This window comes from Xiphophorus couchianus, chromosome 6 (genome assembly GCF_001444195.1).
Source record: "Xiphophorus couchianus chromosome 6, X_couchianus-1.0, whole genome shotgun sequence".
NCBI lineage: Eukaryota > Metazoa > Chordata > Actinopteri > Cyprinodontiformes > Poeciliidae > Xiphophorus > Xiphophorus couchianus.
In genome coordinates, this window is record NC_040233.1 from 26,950,287 (window position 1) to 26,968,862 (window position 18,576).

Here is an 18,576-nt window from a genome sequence, read left to right on the forward strand (position 1 = left end):
AAGACCACATTTTCTTTAGAATGAAGCATTTAAAAAATTAGACAAAATTCACAAGTCTGCAGAGAAACATACTTTCAGTTTAAATATGTTTATATTCACCTAGTTTACCTGCACAACACTTATTCTTTTTTTCTGACTTCCCACATAGCATCTCCGTTCTATAAACATATTTCTGTATCCGTTACCCTTCAGCTCAGCAGATTGAAGATGTCTGCAACTAGCCTGTAGGAAAATGTTTTAACTGAGTCATTATTGATTTGCAAATTGAAAACTTGTGTGAAACCAGTGTAACTCCATCCATTGTCTATACCTGCTTATCCCTGCAGGGCCTGGGGCCTATTTCCAGAAGTCTTATTGTGAAATAAGACTTTTTCAAGAAAAAAGTTTCAGAACATAAATGATCAAATAATTATATGTTTCTGTGATTTTCGAGACTTGTCTCAAGATAATCTCAATGCTTTTCTTGGTTGTTTTGTATTTGGTTTGTCCTGAAATTGCTTTCAATTGCTTTTAAGAAAGTTATCTTGACATCGCCTTTTATTGTGAGGTGACATAACCTTTAAACTGTGTCTACGCCTGTTTATGCCCTGTTCTCAGCTCATCTCTCAGTAATCAAAGTCAGATATGAGAAATGAGTGTTACTAACATGGGATGAAGTTTTATGAGATGGCCTTTCAGACCCTAGACCGGTGATGGTTGGAGCCAGCAGGGAGTTTTGTTGTTTTGATCAACAAAACTCAAAGTAGTTTCTCTTCTCAGGAAGTGAAACTACATTCACTCATTTCTAGGTGATGCAGTTTGAATGTATTTCCATGTTCTTTGATTTTCCCTCCCTTACTGGTCCTTCTACCTTTCCAAGGTATGAGGGGTGGAACCATCTTGTATTTAAGAACTGACAAACGCTGTTCTCCCTGCAGAGCTTGTGAACTCAAGACAGATTTTTGCCTCCAAGGCATCACAGCTTCTTGCTTTGAGATTTGAAATGGCACAGAAAAGAACTCAAAGAGCTCGGATTGATGAAGAAGATGTTTACTGCGAGATCTGTTTTGATCTACTGAAGTATCCGGTGACGATTCCCTGTGGACACAACTTCTGCATAAACTGCATTAAAGCCCACTGGGATGAAGAAGAGGAGAGAGGAACCAGCAGCTGTCCTCAATGCTGGGAAACCTTTAACCCAAGTGGTGCCTCGGAGAAAACTACTGCACTACCAGCTTTAGTGGAGCAGCTGAAGAAGATCAGTCTCCAAACTGCTCCAGATGATTCCTGCTATGCTGGACCTGGAGATATGACCTGTTATTTCTGCTCTGGAAGAAAACTGAGAGCCATCAGCTTCTGTTTCATCTGCCAGGCCTTTTACTGTAGTTGACATGTTCATCCTCACTTTGATGATCCTCCTTTAAAGAGACACAAGATGGTGAAGGCAGCCAAGATTCCCCAGGAGAACATCTGCTCTCGTCATGATGAGGTCATCGATGTTTTCTGCCGCACCGATCAGAAGTTCATCTGTAGTCTCTGCTTAAAGAATGAACATGAAGGCCATGACACAGTGTCAGCTGCAGCAGGAAGAGCTGACAGGCAGAGAGAGCTGGAGGAGAGACGAGGAAACATCCAGCAGAGAATCCAGGACAGAGAGAAAGATGTGAAGCTGCTTCAACAGGAGGTGGAGGCCATCAATCACTCTGCTGATAAAACAGTGGAGGACAGTGAGAAGATCTTCACTGAGCTGATCCGTCTCCTCCAGAAAAGAAGCTCTGAGGTGAAGCAGCAGATCAGATCCCAGCAGGAAACTGAAGTGAGTCGAATCAAAGATCTTCAGGAGAAGCTGGAGCAGGAGATCACTGAGCTGAAGAGGAAAGACGCTGAGCTGGAGCAGCTCTCACACACAGAGGATCACAACCAGTTTCTCCTCAACTACCCCTCACTGCCAGCACTCAGTGAGTCTACACACTCATCCAGCATCAACATCCGTCCTCTGAGACACTTTGAGGACGTGACAGCAGCTGTGTCAGAGCTCAGAGAGAAACTACAGGACGTCCTGAGAGACTCATGGACAAACATCTCACTGATGGTCACTAAGGTGGGTGTTCTACTGTCAGGACCAAGACCAGAACCAACAACCAGAGCTGAATTCTTGAGATATTCATGTGAAATCACTCTGGATCCAAACACAGCTCACAGATATCTGGAACTGTCAGAGGGGAACAGGAAGGTGACAAAAACATATAAGTCTGAGTCTCCTAGTCACCCAGACAGATTTACTGAATGTGAACAAGTTCTGAGTAAAGAGAGTCTGACTGGTCGTTGTTACTGGGAAGTGGAGTGGACAGACAGAAAAACTACTGTAGCAGTCGCTTACAAGAACATCAGAAGAATAGGGAGAGGGAATCAGTGTAGATTTGGGTACAATGACAGATCTTGGGCATTAGATTGTTCCCAAAATGACATTTTTTTAATCTCATTGAAGAGAGAGAATTATGAATTTTTGCACAACAATAGTAAAACTTCCATCTTTGCTCCTGATTCTTCCACAATAGGAGTGTACCTGGATCACAGAGCAGGTATTCTGTGTTTCTACAGCGTCTCTGAAACCATGACTCTGATCCACAGAGTCCAGACCACATTCACTCAGCCGCTGCATGCTGGGGTTTTGCTGCACAACTTTGATGACTCTGCTGAATTCTGTCAACTTAAATAGAATAAACTTTGTACACTATAATCACACACATTAAGGTCTCAAAGTTTTTGTTTTATTAAAGCAATTGATTAGTTTTTTTAAATGCATATTATTAAAAGAAAATTTCTTTTAAATTATCATAGCAGGAAAAACTGTAAATAAAATGACAAAAGATTCCTCAGGTTGAAAAAGTGAAATTAATTCTTTAATTCTGCTTGAACACATTTTGTTGAGTCACACATAAGAGAACAGTTACGGTCTTATTGTGGACTTTAGCTGATTTCATGTTTAGTTGATTTTTAGGAGCAGAAATTCCAGAATAAACTGTCATGTTGCTTCACTGTTTATCTCTGTTGGTGATGGGACGCTGCCCCCTACAGGACAGCTGTGTTAAACAGTCAGTTGTTGCTGAAGTCATTGTCATTTTCATAATTATTAGCTTTGCTGAATCAATATACTGTATACAGTTGTTTTAACCCTTTTGAATAAAATTCTTATAGGTGTGATAATGTTTTTATTTGTATGTTCATTGTAAATTTGAGATTGTTTTCTGTGTAAATATTTAGTATAAACTTCAAATTTTTGTATTAGTTTTTGCTGTAATACTTTCTCAGTTAAAAAACATAAATTCAACGTCAAATCAACATCAAACATCAAATAAATAACTCAATTTATTTTATTTTAACTAGTTTTGACATTTAACGTTTTGTAGTCCATTGGCAGATTATTTCACTTAAAATAAGAAATTTTCCCCTGTTGTAAGTGAAATAATCTGCCAATGGAACTAAAGCTTCCTATTCTACTTAGAGAAATTGTTTAATTAAAACAAGCTCCTGTTGCTGAAAATGTATTTGCAACTTAGTTTTGTCTTATTTTAAGTTTACCAAGATACTTTCTCCATAAACTAGACCAATTTTTTCTTGGTAAAATTTTGTGTTTGACATAAATGCTGCGAAGAGTGTAGAAAGAGTTGAAAAGAGAAGCTGAGAAATGTGAAGCTGGATGCTGAAGTTCCAGCAGACTGTCTCTGCTGAGAAAGAGAAACAAGATAAACATGGAGCTTCACTAAATGCAAGTCAAACATTTTAACCAAACCCTGCTTTAAACTTCTCCTCCATTTTCTCCCTGATGCTGTTTGTTCTCTAATCTTCTCTAACAAACCTGATCAGGTTACACAGAATCCTGACTGCAAGTTGGTAGAACAGCTTTGGGATGAAATGCAGCAGAAACTGTACGCCATGCCTTCTTGTCCAACATCAGTGTCTGACCTCACAGATGCACTTCTGAAAGAATGATCAAAACGTTTAATAAAAACACATTTAAAAAAAAACTTTCCAGAAGAGTTGAAGTTGTTTTACCCGCAGTCACATGTTTACCTGATCTCATGTACAGTGGCATGCAAACGTTTTCATATTCTGAACTTTTCCATATTTTCTCACATTACAACCACAACCATAAAAATATTTCATTAGAATTTAAAGTGACAGACAAACACAAAGTGGTATACAATTGTGAAGCAGAACAAAAATTATTCAGACTTAGAAACATTTTACGAATGACTGCCAGTCTTTTAGGGTTTTGTCTACTGACTGAATTTTTTGCCCATTCTTCTAATCTGACTGAGCTCAACCATTTATTTTTTTCCTGCTGTTTCTGGTTCTAGGTTGGGTTTAGGTCTGGACTTTGACTAGGCCATTCTAACAGATGAATATGTTTTGTTTTATAGCATTCCATTGTAGCTCTGTCTTGATGTTTAAGGTCATTATCATCCTTAAAGCTGGAGCTCCATCCCACTCTCAAGTCTTTAGACTGAACAGGTTTTCTTCCAAGATTGGCCTGAATTTGGCTCCATCCATCTTCACGTCCAATTTACATCCATACTTGGGAAATTAAGTATGTCTTGGTTTTTATCCATATGATTATTTTTAGGTATTTTCTGCCAATTTCATAATTGTCTTGTCATTTTTACCTAGCTTAATTTTACTTCTTGTTTTATCATTTATCTACTTGTGATGAAATGATTGTGAAACATTTTTGATCAGCTAAGGTTGCTGTAAATGTTCTATATAAATAAACTTTGACTTGACTTCACTTTTGTATTTTGGCCAAAAAGTTGAATTTTGTTCTGGTCTGACTAAATCTTTTTCTTCAACGTGTTTGCTGTGACCAGCATGACAAACTGCAAACAGGATTTCTTATGGTTTTATTTTAACAACGGCTTTTTTCTTGCCAGTCTTATAAATACAACATTAATGCAGTGATGGCTAATAGTCGGTCTGTGGACAGATTCCCACCTGAGCTGTGGATCATTTGGTGCAGAGTCTCCATGGTCTTCTTGGCTGCATCGCTGATCAGAGCTCTCCTTGTTCAGCCTGGAAGTTTAGGTGGACTTTGACTAGGCCTTGTCTTGGTGGGTTTACAGTGTTGCCAGATTCTTTCCATTTCTGAAGAATAGATTGAACAGTGAAATGTTCAAATCTTGGGGAATCATTTTATGACCCAAGCCTGATTTAAAAAATCTCCACTGTTTTTCAGATGAGGTTCTTTTATAATCTGGATTTTTCGCATAAACGAACAATGAAAAAAATCAATGTGTTGTGTTTTTTTGTTCAAACACTTTAATTATTGACTTTGTTTGTGATAATCAGATTTATTTTGTCTCCCAGGAACCTGGCTGCAGCAGCAGGATTATCTTTACTGTGTATATTTTCACATTCCTTGAAATACTGGCTGATGTGGAAAGGACCTTCTGCCTGATTCATTGATTTATTGATTGCAAGTTAATATCTACAAATCTCTCGAATATCAAACTCAGACTTTTTTTATTCAAATTGCAAAGCACTAAAATCATTTCTGTTTGTTCTTTCACACCATTACTCTCAATTTTTATTTAAGATTTCTTACCTGACCTGATAAATAAATTATAGAAACACTTTTCTGAACTGAACTGAACTGAATAAAATTGTTTATTATTTTACCCACTCAGAGTTTTAATCTCTTTTAACCTCTTCCTGTAATCAGTCCCTGAAAATCCTCATTTTTCTTTTTGCATTTAAACCCACCAGCTTCTCTTTATTCCCAGGTTTCTTTGTTTTCTCGCTTCCTGATCTGAAACTTCAATCTGGGTGGAGCCAATGTTTGCTGAAGGTGAAAGCTGATTGGCTGCTGCCTCTCTGCACTGAAACCTGATTGGTAGATCACAGCTCAAAGTAGTTTCTGTTCTCAGAAAGTGAAACTCACAGTCACTATAACTAGAGGGAAAATGGCGCAGCAAGCAGTTCAGCTGGACCGAGAAACTTTCTCCTGTTCGATCTGTTTGGATCTACTGACGGATCCGGTGACGATTCCCTGCGGACACAGCTACTGTATGAACTGTATTAACAGCTTCTGGGATGACGGTGAGCAGAAGAAAAGCTATCACTGTCCTCAGTGCGGGAAAAGCATCACACAGAGACCTGATCTGGAGAAAAACACCATCCTATCAGCTTTAGTGGAGCAGCTGAAGAAGACTGGACTCCAAGCTGCTCCTGCTGAGCACCGTTACACAGTACATGAAGATGTGGCCTGTGATTTCTGCACTGGAAGAAAACTGAAAGCCATCAAGTCCTGTTTAGTCTGTCTGGCCTCTTACTGTGAGAAACACCTTCAGCCTCATTATGATGTGGCTCCTTTAAAGAAACACAAGCTGGTGGAGCCGTCCAAGAACCTCCAGAAGAACATCTGCGCTCGTTACAGCACAGTATCAGCTGCAGCAGAAAGGACTGAGAGGCAGAGAGAGCTGGAGGAGAGACGAGGAAACATCCAGCAGAGAATCCAGGACAGAGAGAAAGATGTGAAGCTGCTTCAACAGGAGGTGGAGGCCATCAATCACTCTGCTGATAAAACAGTGGAGGACAGTGAGAAGATCTTCACTGAGCTGATCCGTCTCCTCCAGAAAAGAAGATCTGATGTGAAGCAGCAGATCAGATCCCAGCAGGAAACTGAAGTGAGTCGAGTCAAAGATGTTCAGGAGAAGCTGGAGCAGGAGATCACTGAGCTGAAGAGGAAAGACGCTGAGCTGGAGCAGCTCTCACACACAGAGGATCACAACCAGTTTCTCCTCAACTACCCCTCACTGCCAGCACTCAGTGAGTCTACCAAATATTCCAGCTTCTCTTTCCTTCCTCCATACTTTGAGGACATGACAGATGCTGTGTCAATGTTCAGAGAAAAACTACAGAACCTTCTGAAAGACACATGGAAAAACATCCCAATGACAGTCACTAAGGAGAATATTTTACTGCCAGAACCAAAACCAGAACAACAACCAACAGGAAGGGCTGGATTCTTAAAATATTTGTGTGACATCACACTGGATCCAAACACAGCTCACCGTTATCTATTACTATCAGAGGGGAACAGGAAGGTGGTAGTGATGGAACAACATCCGTCTTATTCTAGTCACCCAGACAGATTTACTCATTATTATCAGGTTCTGAGTAAAGAGAGTCTGACTGGACGTTGTTACTGGGAGGTGGAGAGGAGCAGTAGAGTTTATGTTGCAGTCGCATACAAGAATATCAGCAGAACAGGAGGCGGGATTGAAAGTGGATTTGGTGGTAATGACAAATCCTGGGCATTAAATTGTTACCAAAACATTTATCATTTTTTTCACAACAATGAGTCAACTCCCATCTCAGGTCCAGTTTCCTCCAGAGTCGGAGTGTACCTGGATCATGAAGCAGGTATTCTGTCCTTTTACAGCGTCTCTGAATCCATGACTCTGATCCACAGAGTCCAGACCAGATTCACTGAACCGCTACACGCTGGGATTTGGGTTTGTAATATTGGAGGTTCTGCTGAGTTCTGTAAACCAAATGGGCAGAATCCACTGGAGGTCTTGCACTAGAACTACCAAAGATTCCCAAAATGGGAATCTTCCTCTAGGTACCAGAGAGGGGCCAGTTTGGCCCTCCACGAGAGAGTGTGAAGAGGCGCCTTTGTTATGTAAATAAGGCCATTACTGACGCACTCCAAGGACAATCAGCGTGAAAGTTGATGTAGTGAGTTTGGCTCTCCTCCCCCCTGCTGGTCCCTCAGGCTATGGTCACATCTACAGGGATGCTAATTAGACCATTCAGGGTCGTCAGTTTGGCCACATTTGGATACTAATAACCCAGTTTGGCCCTCTCTTGGTAGTTCTAGGAAGATACCCAATTTGGCCCATCTTGGTAGAGATAGGAATTTCTCAAAATCCTGGTAATCCTAGTGCTAGTGAGTTTGGTTCTAAGTTTTACTCCTGAAGCAGATTGTTTTGATGATCATTGTTTTTGTTTTTTTTGTCTAAACTGCTCAGAAATTAATAGTCAGAGCTTCCAGCGTTTGTTTTCTTCAAATCTGATGTTCTGGTTTTGATAAACTTGTTCATTTTTCAACATTATTGTTTGAAACAGATGATAAGCACAAGAATATTTACTCTTTATTGCTTTTAACACAAAAGATTGTGAACAGATTAAGATAAAACTGTCATGTTGCTTCACTGTTTAGCTGTTGGTGATGGAATGCTGCCATCTACAGGACAATCGTTTTGTTACATGACAGAATCCAGAAATTGTTCATTATTGCTTCATTATTATTACTTACATAGAATGAATCAGTGTTTTTAATCACTAAATAAAATTCTAATTTGATTCTTTCTGTATTTGTGTGATTTCTATCCTGTAAATATAAAAACTGGATCCAGACTCCCAGGATCTCCTCATTCAAACCTGTTCAGCTTCAACTCCTCATGTTCCAGCCTGAACTGCTTCCATTCAAATAAATGTAACTATTAAATAATAAAAGCATTCATCAGCTTTAAAGCATCATTGTCACAGAGAAACAAACACAGTGAGTTACAGAGGGAAATTTCAGTCTTTTGGAAACAAACTTTTCCTTCAGGACTTTTATGATTCATAATGATCCTCAGTCATCATCAGACGGAACCAGAACATTTCAGCCTTTTAGGACTGAAAATGTTTTGGATGAAATTATTCATGAAGAAAATGAAAATCTGAAGTTCCATCATGATACTTTAACTCCAACACATCCTGGAGCTTTATAGAGACCAGATTAGGAATATGAATTGTTTATCATCATATTTAAACATCTAAGGGAAGGTAGTTGAAACATAAAACAGAATCAGGCTAAATCTGTTTCTAACATATTTTGTTTTTGGCTTACCTTCCTGTTTGCCCTCATGGTGTAAATTACACGGAGATAGGGTAAACTATTCCAACTAATCTCATGTTCAATTTCCCTTCAGTTTATTTGTACAATATTACTTTGAATTTTTAGATTTTATTTCTTACCTCACTTTGTGTTAAATAAAACATAAATAAGCTCTACTGAACTGAATGTAATTACATTACCCACTGAGAGTTTTATACTCAAACCGGTCCTCTTTCTGGAATAAATATCTGAATTTACTCCACTTTCTTACTGCTTTAAAACTTAGAAACTCCTTTTTATTCCCAGTCTTCCTTTGAGGCAGGGTGGAGCCAACATGTACTGAAGGTGAAAGCTGATTGGCTGCAGCCCCTCTGCACTGAAACCTGATTGGAAGATAAGAGCTCAAACCAGTTTTTGTTTTCAGAAAGTGAAACTCACACAGTCACTGTGAGTGGGAGTAGAAATGGCGCAGCAAGCTGTTCAGCTGGACCGAGAAACTTTCTCCTGTTCGATCTGTTTGGATCTACTGACAGATCCGGTGACGATTCCCTGTGGACACAGCTACTGTTTCAAATGCATTAATTGTCACTGGGATCAAGAGGATCAGAAAAGAATCCACAGCTGTCCGCAGTGCAGGAAAACCTTTATACCAAGGCCTGTCCTGGAGAAAAACACCATGCTAGCAGCTTTAGTGGAGCAGCTGAAGAAGACTGGACTCCAAGCTGCTCCTGCTGATCACCGCTACACAGTACATGAAGATGTGGCCTGTGATTTCTGCACTGGAAGAAAACTGAAAGCCATCAAGTCCTGTTTATTCTGTCTGGCCTCTTACTGTGAGAAACACCTTCAGCCTCATTATGATGTGGCTCCTTTAAAGAAACACAAGCTGGTGGAGCCGTCCAAGAACCTCCAGGAGAACATCTGCTCTAAGCATGGTGAGGTGATGAAGATGTTCTGCCGCACTGATCAGAAGTGTGTCTGTTATCTCTGCTCTGTGGATGAACATAAAGGCCATGACACAGTGTCAGCTGCAGCAGAAAGGACTGAGAGGCAGAGAGAGCTGGAGGAGAGACGAGGAAACATCCAGCAGGAAATCCAGGACAGAGAGAAAGATGTGAAAGAGCAAAAAGAGAAAGTTGTGTACATGAATCGCTCTGCTGATAAATCAGTTGAAGTGTGTGAGAAGATCTTTATTGATCTGATACATCTGATCCAGAGAAAAAGCTCTGATGTTAAGAATTACATCAGGTCAAAGCAGGAAACTGAAGTTCGTGAAGCTGAAGATGAACAGAAGAATCTGGAGCAGAAGATCACTGAGCTGAAGAGGAAAGACGCTGAACTGGAGCAGCTCCTAGACACAGAGGACAACATCCAGTTTCTGAATAATTACATCCCAGAACCAAGACACACCTTCAATTCTCTCCGAACTAAATTTTTGAATTTTTTTAAGAACAGAAGAATTTCTTCTTTTCACAAAATATGGCTCCTCAATGATGTAAAAGCAGCCGTCTCAGAGGCTGAAAGTACAGTTGAGCAAATTGTGAATAACAAATGGATGGAGATTTCCCTGAAGGAGATTAATTCAGAGGCTTCATCATCAACTCCCACAGAGGGGCTGGTGGACAGAAATGAACTCTTGAAGTATTCACAGGAGCTAACACTGGACTCAAAGACAGCAAACAGATATTTGTCTGTCACAAGAAAAAGAGCAGTAAAGAAGGACACAGAACAATTTGAAGACGACTCTGAACGGTTTGATAGAAGCTTCCAAGTGTTGAGTAAAGGCTCTCTGAGTCGATGTTCTTACTGGGAGGTGAAGAGCTCTGGTAGATTCACAGTGGCTGTTGCATACAAGGATATCAGTGAAACAGGCCGAACAAATGTATGCACATTTGGGAAAAATGAAAACTCCTGGGCTCTGGAGTGCTGCCGACTCATGTATGTATTCAGACACAACAAAACTCTGACTCTGATCTCGGCTCCTTATTCAGCTACAATAGGCGTGTTCCTGGATCACAGAGCAGGTATTCTGTCCTTCTACAGCGTCTCTAAAACCATGACTCTGATCCACACAGTCCACACCAGATTCACTCAGCCGCTGCTGGCTGGGATACGACTGTATGAAACTGGAGACTCTGCTGAATTCTGTGAACTCAGACAGGTCAGAAAGTTTCCTGTGTTTTAATGTGAGAGAAAGAAAAGCCTGATATCTGCAGGGAAATGATATTCTACTGTGCAGCAGCTCAGAGAAGCAAAGGGCAAAGTTCTCTACATTCGTATCAGAGGGATTCATATTTTTTAATAAATGTGATTCAGTTAACAGAGACGTTCATTAAATTGTTGATGATATTACCAAGGATTACAACCTCCACTGATCAGTCACTCAGTTTAGTTTTTAATTAAAACAAAATGACAGAGGCTGAGCTAAATATGTATCTGTTGTATATATTTTTTTATTTTATTTCAATATTGTAACATCAGTTCTTCTTCTCTCCATAAAAGCAGTCTGTGTTCCTACAGATATTTGTTTGAAGTTGTTTTATTGTCAGCTGGAACAATGAATTAACAAAGTTTCCTTTATATGGTTTCCAGGATCTCCGAGTAATTTTATGCTTTGCTACATGAGTAAATTCAATCAAAGCCCAGTTACTCGATTACATTTCTTTCTACTTTAGGTTCAGTGTGGTTCTTTAACAACGTAAGAAAATAATGATCTGATTTTTTTGTTCAGTTCAAAACAAAATTTAGATTTTGTCAGATTTACATTTAAAATGATTTTCAAACAAGGACATCTATTAATCTATCATGAATACAAGGATCATCGATTTTGAACAAAATGAATCCAGTCAGACGAAACATGTTGGTCTGATTGTAATTAAACCTCAATCTCTAAGAGGTATGAATACTTATGAGCCTTCCTGTTGTGCTGAGATGTTTGTCAATATCTGACTTAACGCTGACTGGGTTCAACATGAGTTTTAACATTATATTTTGAGTAATTGTTGTAAATTAATTCATCAATGTTAATAAAAATGTTTAATTTCTTAACATGGATGTTATTCTGTGAATTCAGGAAACTGAGGCGATGATGGCATTTACATGAACTTGTATTCTTGTTACTTAAATCAGGTTGATTTTCTGTTTAGTTTAAAACCAATGGACCCGTTTCAGTCAAATTAATCATTTTGTAACATACAATCTCATAACTGTAAGGATTTAGGTTTCTGTGTTTGTTTTCTAGTCTATTTAGTTCCTGTGTCATCCTGTCTATCCCTGGATTGATCCCAGCTGGGCCCTGTTTCCTCGTCGGGTCCTTGTCTATTGTCAGATGTCTGGAAGTCATATTTTTGTGTCTTTATCTTTCGTTCGTAACCAGTTACTACCAGTGATTGAGCTCTTAGCCTTTTGCTTGCCTGTGCTGCCTGGACTTATCTGTACTTTTCTTGTCTAACTTCACCGCCTCACAACCAACTCATGACAATAACTGTTTTCTTCTGTTCTTTATATACCAGTTCTCTGAATATCTCCATGATAATGTTGTAATTTGCATAAATGTGAATCAAAATAAAGTGTGAACATAGAAGTTGTCTAGAAAAATATAATCTGTAATTCTTTGATTTATGATTTTAATCTATTCTAATATCAGCAACTCCTTCAATAATTTCTTCCTTTCAGTTTATTCTGACAGATTTTGCTGCTTCATGGCGGCCATTTTAAAAACCTCTCCACCATGTTGTTTTCTAGCTCTACAAACATTGAACATCCCTCGACTCTGTGAGGTTTTTCTAAAAACAATCAGTGAACCTGGAAAATAAATCTCAGCTTCATGGGAATTTAACCTGCTGACAGTTTCTGCAGGAGATTTTATTGACTTCAATAAAATGATAAATGAAAGCAGTTCTTTGATCCTTTCATGTTTGAACTCATTTCCTTGAGTCCTGACATGCATGAAAGGACAGATACATCATTGTGGACTTGAGCTGATTTCATGTCTCTGTTTGGTTTTTAAGAGGAGAAACTTTATTGTAAAGTTTGAATCCAGATTTTATTTTCTTCATTAAACATATTTAGTTACATTTTAGCATCTGTATCAGTTTAAATTTATTGGATCCAGAAAAAGGTCAAGGAATCTCATATCAGTTGCTCAATTTTATTCAGATCATTTCAGACCCTAAAAGCTTCTTGGTTGGATCAAACATTAATTTTAGTTACAAAACTGTTCAAAGTTCAGAAAAGAAATGTTATAGCTGTGTATTTAGTGAAACGTTTGTTTAAATATATATGTAACAAGTAATATTACAAGAGAAGGCAAGTTTTAATTAGTGCAAGTATGCATAATATTGACTTATACAATGAAAGATTACAAAATTAAAATTTTTCATTCAAAAACTCTGTTTGCTGCTAAATTACAGAATAAATAGACACACAATCTCACAAAGAATTAGACAAATAGGAAGTTTATTTATGGTGATCCAAAATGTATTCATAACTAATATTGATGAAGGTCTAACAGAAATCTGTGAGAAGTTCTCCTTAATCCATAATCACAATTATTGGATTAGGTGTTTTGTAATAACAAACTATCCTGCAGGTGGCAGTGTGACATCACAGACAGTTCTAGACAATGAAATAACGTGAGTTTTATCCTATTTACCACAAAGAAAAACCAACAACATAACACATAAAATCAGCTCCAGTCCATAATGAGACCATATCTGTTGTTTCATGTGTGTTAGGGCTCAACAAAATCAAAAATGATCAGCTGGTTTAACTATTTTCAACCTGGCTATGGAAAAAACTGTCTGCACATAAATTTCAGACTAAAATCATTTCTGTCCATTTGTTAATGAACAACAATAATAACCAAAATAAAAGTGAAGCGATTTAAGTGAATAACGTATCTATGGGATCACAGAACTCAGCAGAAAGTGCCGTATTATACATCCTAACTCCAGCCAGCAGCGGCTGGGTGAATCTGGTCTGGACTGTGTGGAGGAGAGTCATGGTTTCAGAGACGCTGTAGAAGAACAGATCACCTGCGCTGTGATCCAGGTACACTCCAACTCTGGAGCAATGAGGGTCTGAGATGGGGGTTTTGTTGTTGTTATGCCAAAATGAATTACTACTTGTGTCAAAAAGTAAAGCCCAGGATTTATCATTATGTCCAAATCCACATTCATTCACACTTCCTGTTCTGCTGATATTCTTGTATGCGACTGCTACAGAAACCCCCATCCCTCTCCACTCCACTTCCCAGTAACAACGTCCAGTCAGACTCTCTCTGCTCAGAACCTGAAACCATTCACTGAATCTGTCTGGGTGACTGAAGCACCATTGTTGTTGACGTGCAAACGTGACCTTCCTGTTCCCCTCTGACAGTAATAGCTGAGGGTGTGCTGTGTTTGGGTCCAGTGTGATTTCTCGTACATATTTTAAGAAGTCCGCTCGGGTCTTTGGTTCTGGTTCTGGCATTAAAACACATTCAGTGTAGAGTTCGACCTCAGGCCATAACAGGCTCTGTAGTACCTCTGCTGAAGAACAGTTCTGTTGGAGGTTCTTGACCGGCTCCACCAGAATGTGATTCTCTAGCAAGAAATCTTCATAATGAGGTTCCAGATGTTCCTCACAGTACCCGTTCTGACAGATTAAACAGAACTTGATGGCTTTCCGTTGTCTTTCAGAGCAGAAATCACAGGGCACATCTTCAGGTCCAGCATAGTGGGGATCAGCAGGAGCAGTAGCATCAGCAGCAGCAGCTTCATGTCGATTGCTCCTCAGTTGCTCCACTGCAGCTACTAATATGATGTTTTTCTTCAGGACAGGCCTCGGTGAAAACGTTTTCCTGCATTGCGGGCAGCTGTAGACTCCTTCATTCCAGTGACCCACAATGCAGTTCATACAGTAGCTGTGTCCACAGGGAATAGTCACCGGCTCGGTCAGCAGATCCAAACAGATCGAACAGTTGAAGGTGTTTCGGTCCATCTGAACTGCCTGTTCTGCCATGTCTTCTCTCAGTGACAGTCACTGTGCCAGCTTCACGTCCTTAAAACACAAACTGAACTCTGAGCAGAAACTCTGACAATATTATCTGTCAGATTTTGTTGGTTACACCCATCTGTATGCTGACGGAGGGATGGGTAAAGAAATATGTGAACAGACTGGACCTAATGTGATACAAGGAAGATATGGAGGAAATATGACTGCTATTCCAGTCAGAGAAATGCTTTAAGAGAAAAACATGAGTGTTAGCATAGAAAGTTTCCTGTCTTTCATTGGTGCTAGTGTGTATTGTCTGTTTTTAACATTGTGTATGTATTTTATGTTGCCTTGAATCTTTGAAATGCCTGACATTAAAACAAGAGAAAGGATTTTACAGGAGCTTCCTGGTCACCTGATGACTGAAAAATCTTACCAAGTGGTCAAATTTCTAGAACTAATATCTTAGTACACTTGAAACAAGAGAAAACTAACTTACTGGTAAATTTTCAGCCCGACATAGGGGCTTGTTTTAGGTCAATAATTACTTAATCTTGATGAAAATGTATTAGTTCCATAGGCAGATTATTTCACTTGTAACAAGACATTTTTCACTTCTTATAAGTGAAATAATTTTCCAAAATCATTTTTTGTCCATATTAAGGAATCATTTACTTAAAACAAACTCCTATATCTCGCTGAATGGTTACTTGTAAGTTAGTTTTGTTCAGAAACAATATCCAGTGATGTTTGTGTTCATCTTTAAGATGAGTTTACTGGAAAAGCTTCTTCAGGTTCTGGTTGAACTGGTTTTAAAGAGACAGGAAGGAACAAAAACAATCGCCCTCCATCGATCTATGAACATTGTGAAGAAACCGACAGGAGTGAATGACTTGGAGAGAAAAATGCAACTGCATTGTTTGTGTATCAGAAATGAAAATAAATATGTTGGCAAAAGACCAACTATGGCTCTATATGAACACTGCAAACCTCTCTTTGTTGCTCGAGTTACATGGAAACAAACTTTACAAATGCAAAACAGAAGTAAAGTTTCTACAGAGAAACATTGAGTCAAATAATCTAATTAAACCCATATTAACTAATTCTGACATAAAAAACTGAAATAAATTAAAAGTTATTTTTACAGTTCTAAAAGGTCTTGGAGAGACAATAAAACCAAATTATGACTTTAGATAATGTTCTGTGGACTACGCTGTTTTGATGTAACAGGGTGTGTTGCAGCCTTTCGTTCCCAAAAAGCCAAAAATTCCAATAAAGGCTGTGGGTCTTAACAGGTGGTTTTGGATTTGTACGCACTTTTTAATTGATTCATTTATTGTAAAAGTAGAAATAAAATAATTACCAAAAAAGATCTTGTAACTTAGTCAAAACAAAAAATAATCTCAATCTAATGTTTGAAGGTGTAAACAAGTGTAAATAAGTGGTCAAAAAATCATTTCACCAAACCTCCCGTCCACACCAGACATTTACCAAACAATCCACCAAGCACCCTGTGTGTTCTTAATTACTCAAATTGGTGGGAGGGTTTAACAATTAACAACGTAATCTAAACAATTCCAAATATAAAAATTTATTACAAATTTTGATTCTAAATTAACTTAAATATATTCTAACTACCCAAAGAACAAAACGAAATTGGTAGAAATTATAAACTACAAAGCTTTAGCATAAATGGCTACAACAGGGTGAATAGGAAACAGTAACGTTGCTATTTAGTGATGGCACAATAATCAGTGTATGAAAATCTCCTTTACAGATCAAACAGAAAATGGGAAAGCATTATTTGGTTTAAATATTTTACACAAATAGACATAAAGACCAATTTTAACCCTTCAGGACTCAAAGGGTTTTTAAACCCACAATTATTAGTTATTGTTATGTACAGGAAGCTTCGTTCCAATTCCTTGTTTCAACCATGAACAAACAACAAGATACAAAATTCTGCATCATTATGCACAGCTGCCTATTCCATTACTGCTGCATTAAACTTCAGTGAAACAGAAAGTTTCACTAAAGTTTCAGTTAAACACAGCAATTATTCTCTGTCAGCAGAATTTCTTGTTCCTTCTCTGTTAGATCTGAACCTTGAAGTTGGGTGGAACATCACCTGCTGAAGGTAAAAGCTGACAGGCTGCAGCCTCTCTGCACTGACACATGATTCACAGATCAGAACTCAAACCTGTTTCTGTTCCCAGAAAAACAAACTCACACAGTCGCTGTGACTGAGAGGAGAAATGGAGCAGCAGGCAGTTCACAGGTGGACTGAGAAACTTTCTCCTGTCCAATCTGTCTGGATCTACTGAAGGATCCGGTGACGATTCCCTGTGGACACAGCTACTGTATGAACTGCATTAAAGATCACTGGGATGATCACTGGGAGCTCTCACACACAGAGGATCACAACCAGTTTCTCCTCAACTACCCCTCACTGCCAGCACTCAGTGAGTCTACACACTCATCCAGCATCAACATCCGTCCTCTGAGACACTTTGAGGACGTGGCAGCAGCTGTGTCAGAGCTCAGAGAGAAACTACAGGACGTCCTGAGAGACTCATGGACAAACATCTCACTGATGGTCACTGAGGTGGATGTTCTACTGCCAGAACCAGAACCAAAGAGCAGAGCTGGATTCTTAAAATATTCATGTGAAATCACTCTGGATCCAAACACAACATACAGTTATCTGTTACTATAAGAGGGAAACAGGAAAGCTGGATCAACCTCAGTCTTATTCTAGTCACCCGGACAGATTCACTAATTATTCTCAAGTCCTGAGTAAAGAGAGTTTTACTGGACATTGTTATTGGGAGGTGGAGAGGAGAGGGAAAGACATTTATATAGCAATCTCAAATAAGGAGATCAGTAGAGATGGAAGTGAGAATTAATGTAGATTTGGATTTAACGATAAATCTTGGTCATTATTTTGTTACCAAAATGGATTTAAATTTGTTCACAACACCACCTGATGCTTCATCCAAGGTCCAGTTTCCTCCAGAGTCGGAGTGTACCTGGATCACAGATCAGGTATTCTGTCCTTCTACAGCGTCTCTGAATCCATGACTCTCCTCCAGAGTCCAGACCAGATTCACTCAGCCGCTACATGCTGGAGTTTTTGCTAAGTTTGACTTTTCTGCTGAGTTCTGTGAGCTGACAGAACTCTATTAGTCCTGCAGGGTTAAAATAACATGTAACCCAGGGACACTATTTTTTTGATCATCGCCGTTTTATGTCTAAGCTCCTCAGAAGTGAATAGTCAGATATTGTCAGCACTTGCTTGTCTTCAGATTTGATGTTATGATTCTGATTAGTTTGTTCATTTCCTAACACTATTCTCTATTAGCAGCAAAGTGTGAATTAAAATGACAAATGGTTCCAAATGTTGAAAACGTGAAACCAGTTCTCTGATCCTGTTCTTGTTTGAACACTTTTTAAAAAAAAAAAATCTTGACCCACATGAGGCAACAGATATTTTCTCACTGTTGTCTTGAGCTGATTTCATGTCTCGAAGAAACTTCAGAAATAAAATTATCCTGTTGCTTCACTGTTTATCTCTATCGGTGACGGGACACTGTCCTCTACAGGAAGGTTGTATCATTACAGTCATGGTATTGTTTATTATCGATTCATTATATAATGAATGTGTTTTTATTCATTGTAAATAAAATTACAATTTTGTTTGATTATTTCTGTCTTTGTGTGTTTTGTGTAATTAC

At 38.7% G+C, this 18,576-nt stretch overlaps 3 protein-coding genes and 1 pseudogene across 3 annotated transcripts; 3 read left to right on the forward strand and 1 right to left on the reverse strand.

Annotated features, from left to right (window-relative positions):
- The first annotated feature begins 935 nt into the window (after positions 1-935).
- On the forward strand, positions 936-17,575 carry LOC114146312 (tripartite motif-containing protein 16-like; annotated as a pseudogene).
- Positions 5,900-8,353, forward strand: LOC114146282 (tripartite motif-containing protein 16-like). The gene has a single exon (XM_028020226.1). It carries the CDS (start codon positions 5,940-5,942, stop codon positions 7,563-7,565), a length of 1,626 nt encoding a protein of 541 aa, XP_027876027.1. The 5' UTR covers positions 5,900-5,939; the 3' UTR covers positions 7,566-8,353.
- On the forward strand, positions 9,290-12,483 carry LOC114146269 (tripartite motif-containing protein 16-like). The gene has a single exon (XM_028020205.1). The coding sequence runs from the start codon at positions 9,330-9,332 to the stop codon at positions 11,049-11,051; it is 1,722 nt and encodes a 573-aa protein (XP_027876006.1). The 5' UTR covers positions 9,290-9,329; the 3' UTR covers positions 11,052-12,483.
- On the reverse strand, positions 13,305-14,965 carry LOC114146317 (tripartite motif-containing protein 16-like). Its single transcript, XM_028020280.1, has one exon. The coding sequence runs from the start codon at positions 14,867-14,869 to the stop codon at positions 13,751-13,753; it is 1,119 nt and encodes a 372-aa protein (XP_027876081.1). The 5' UTR covers positions 14,870-14,965; the 3' UTR covers positions 13,305-13,750.
- Positions 17,576-18,576: the final 1,001 nt, after the last annotated feature.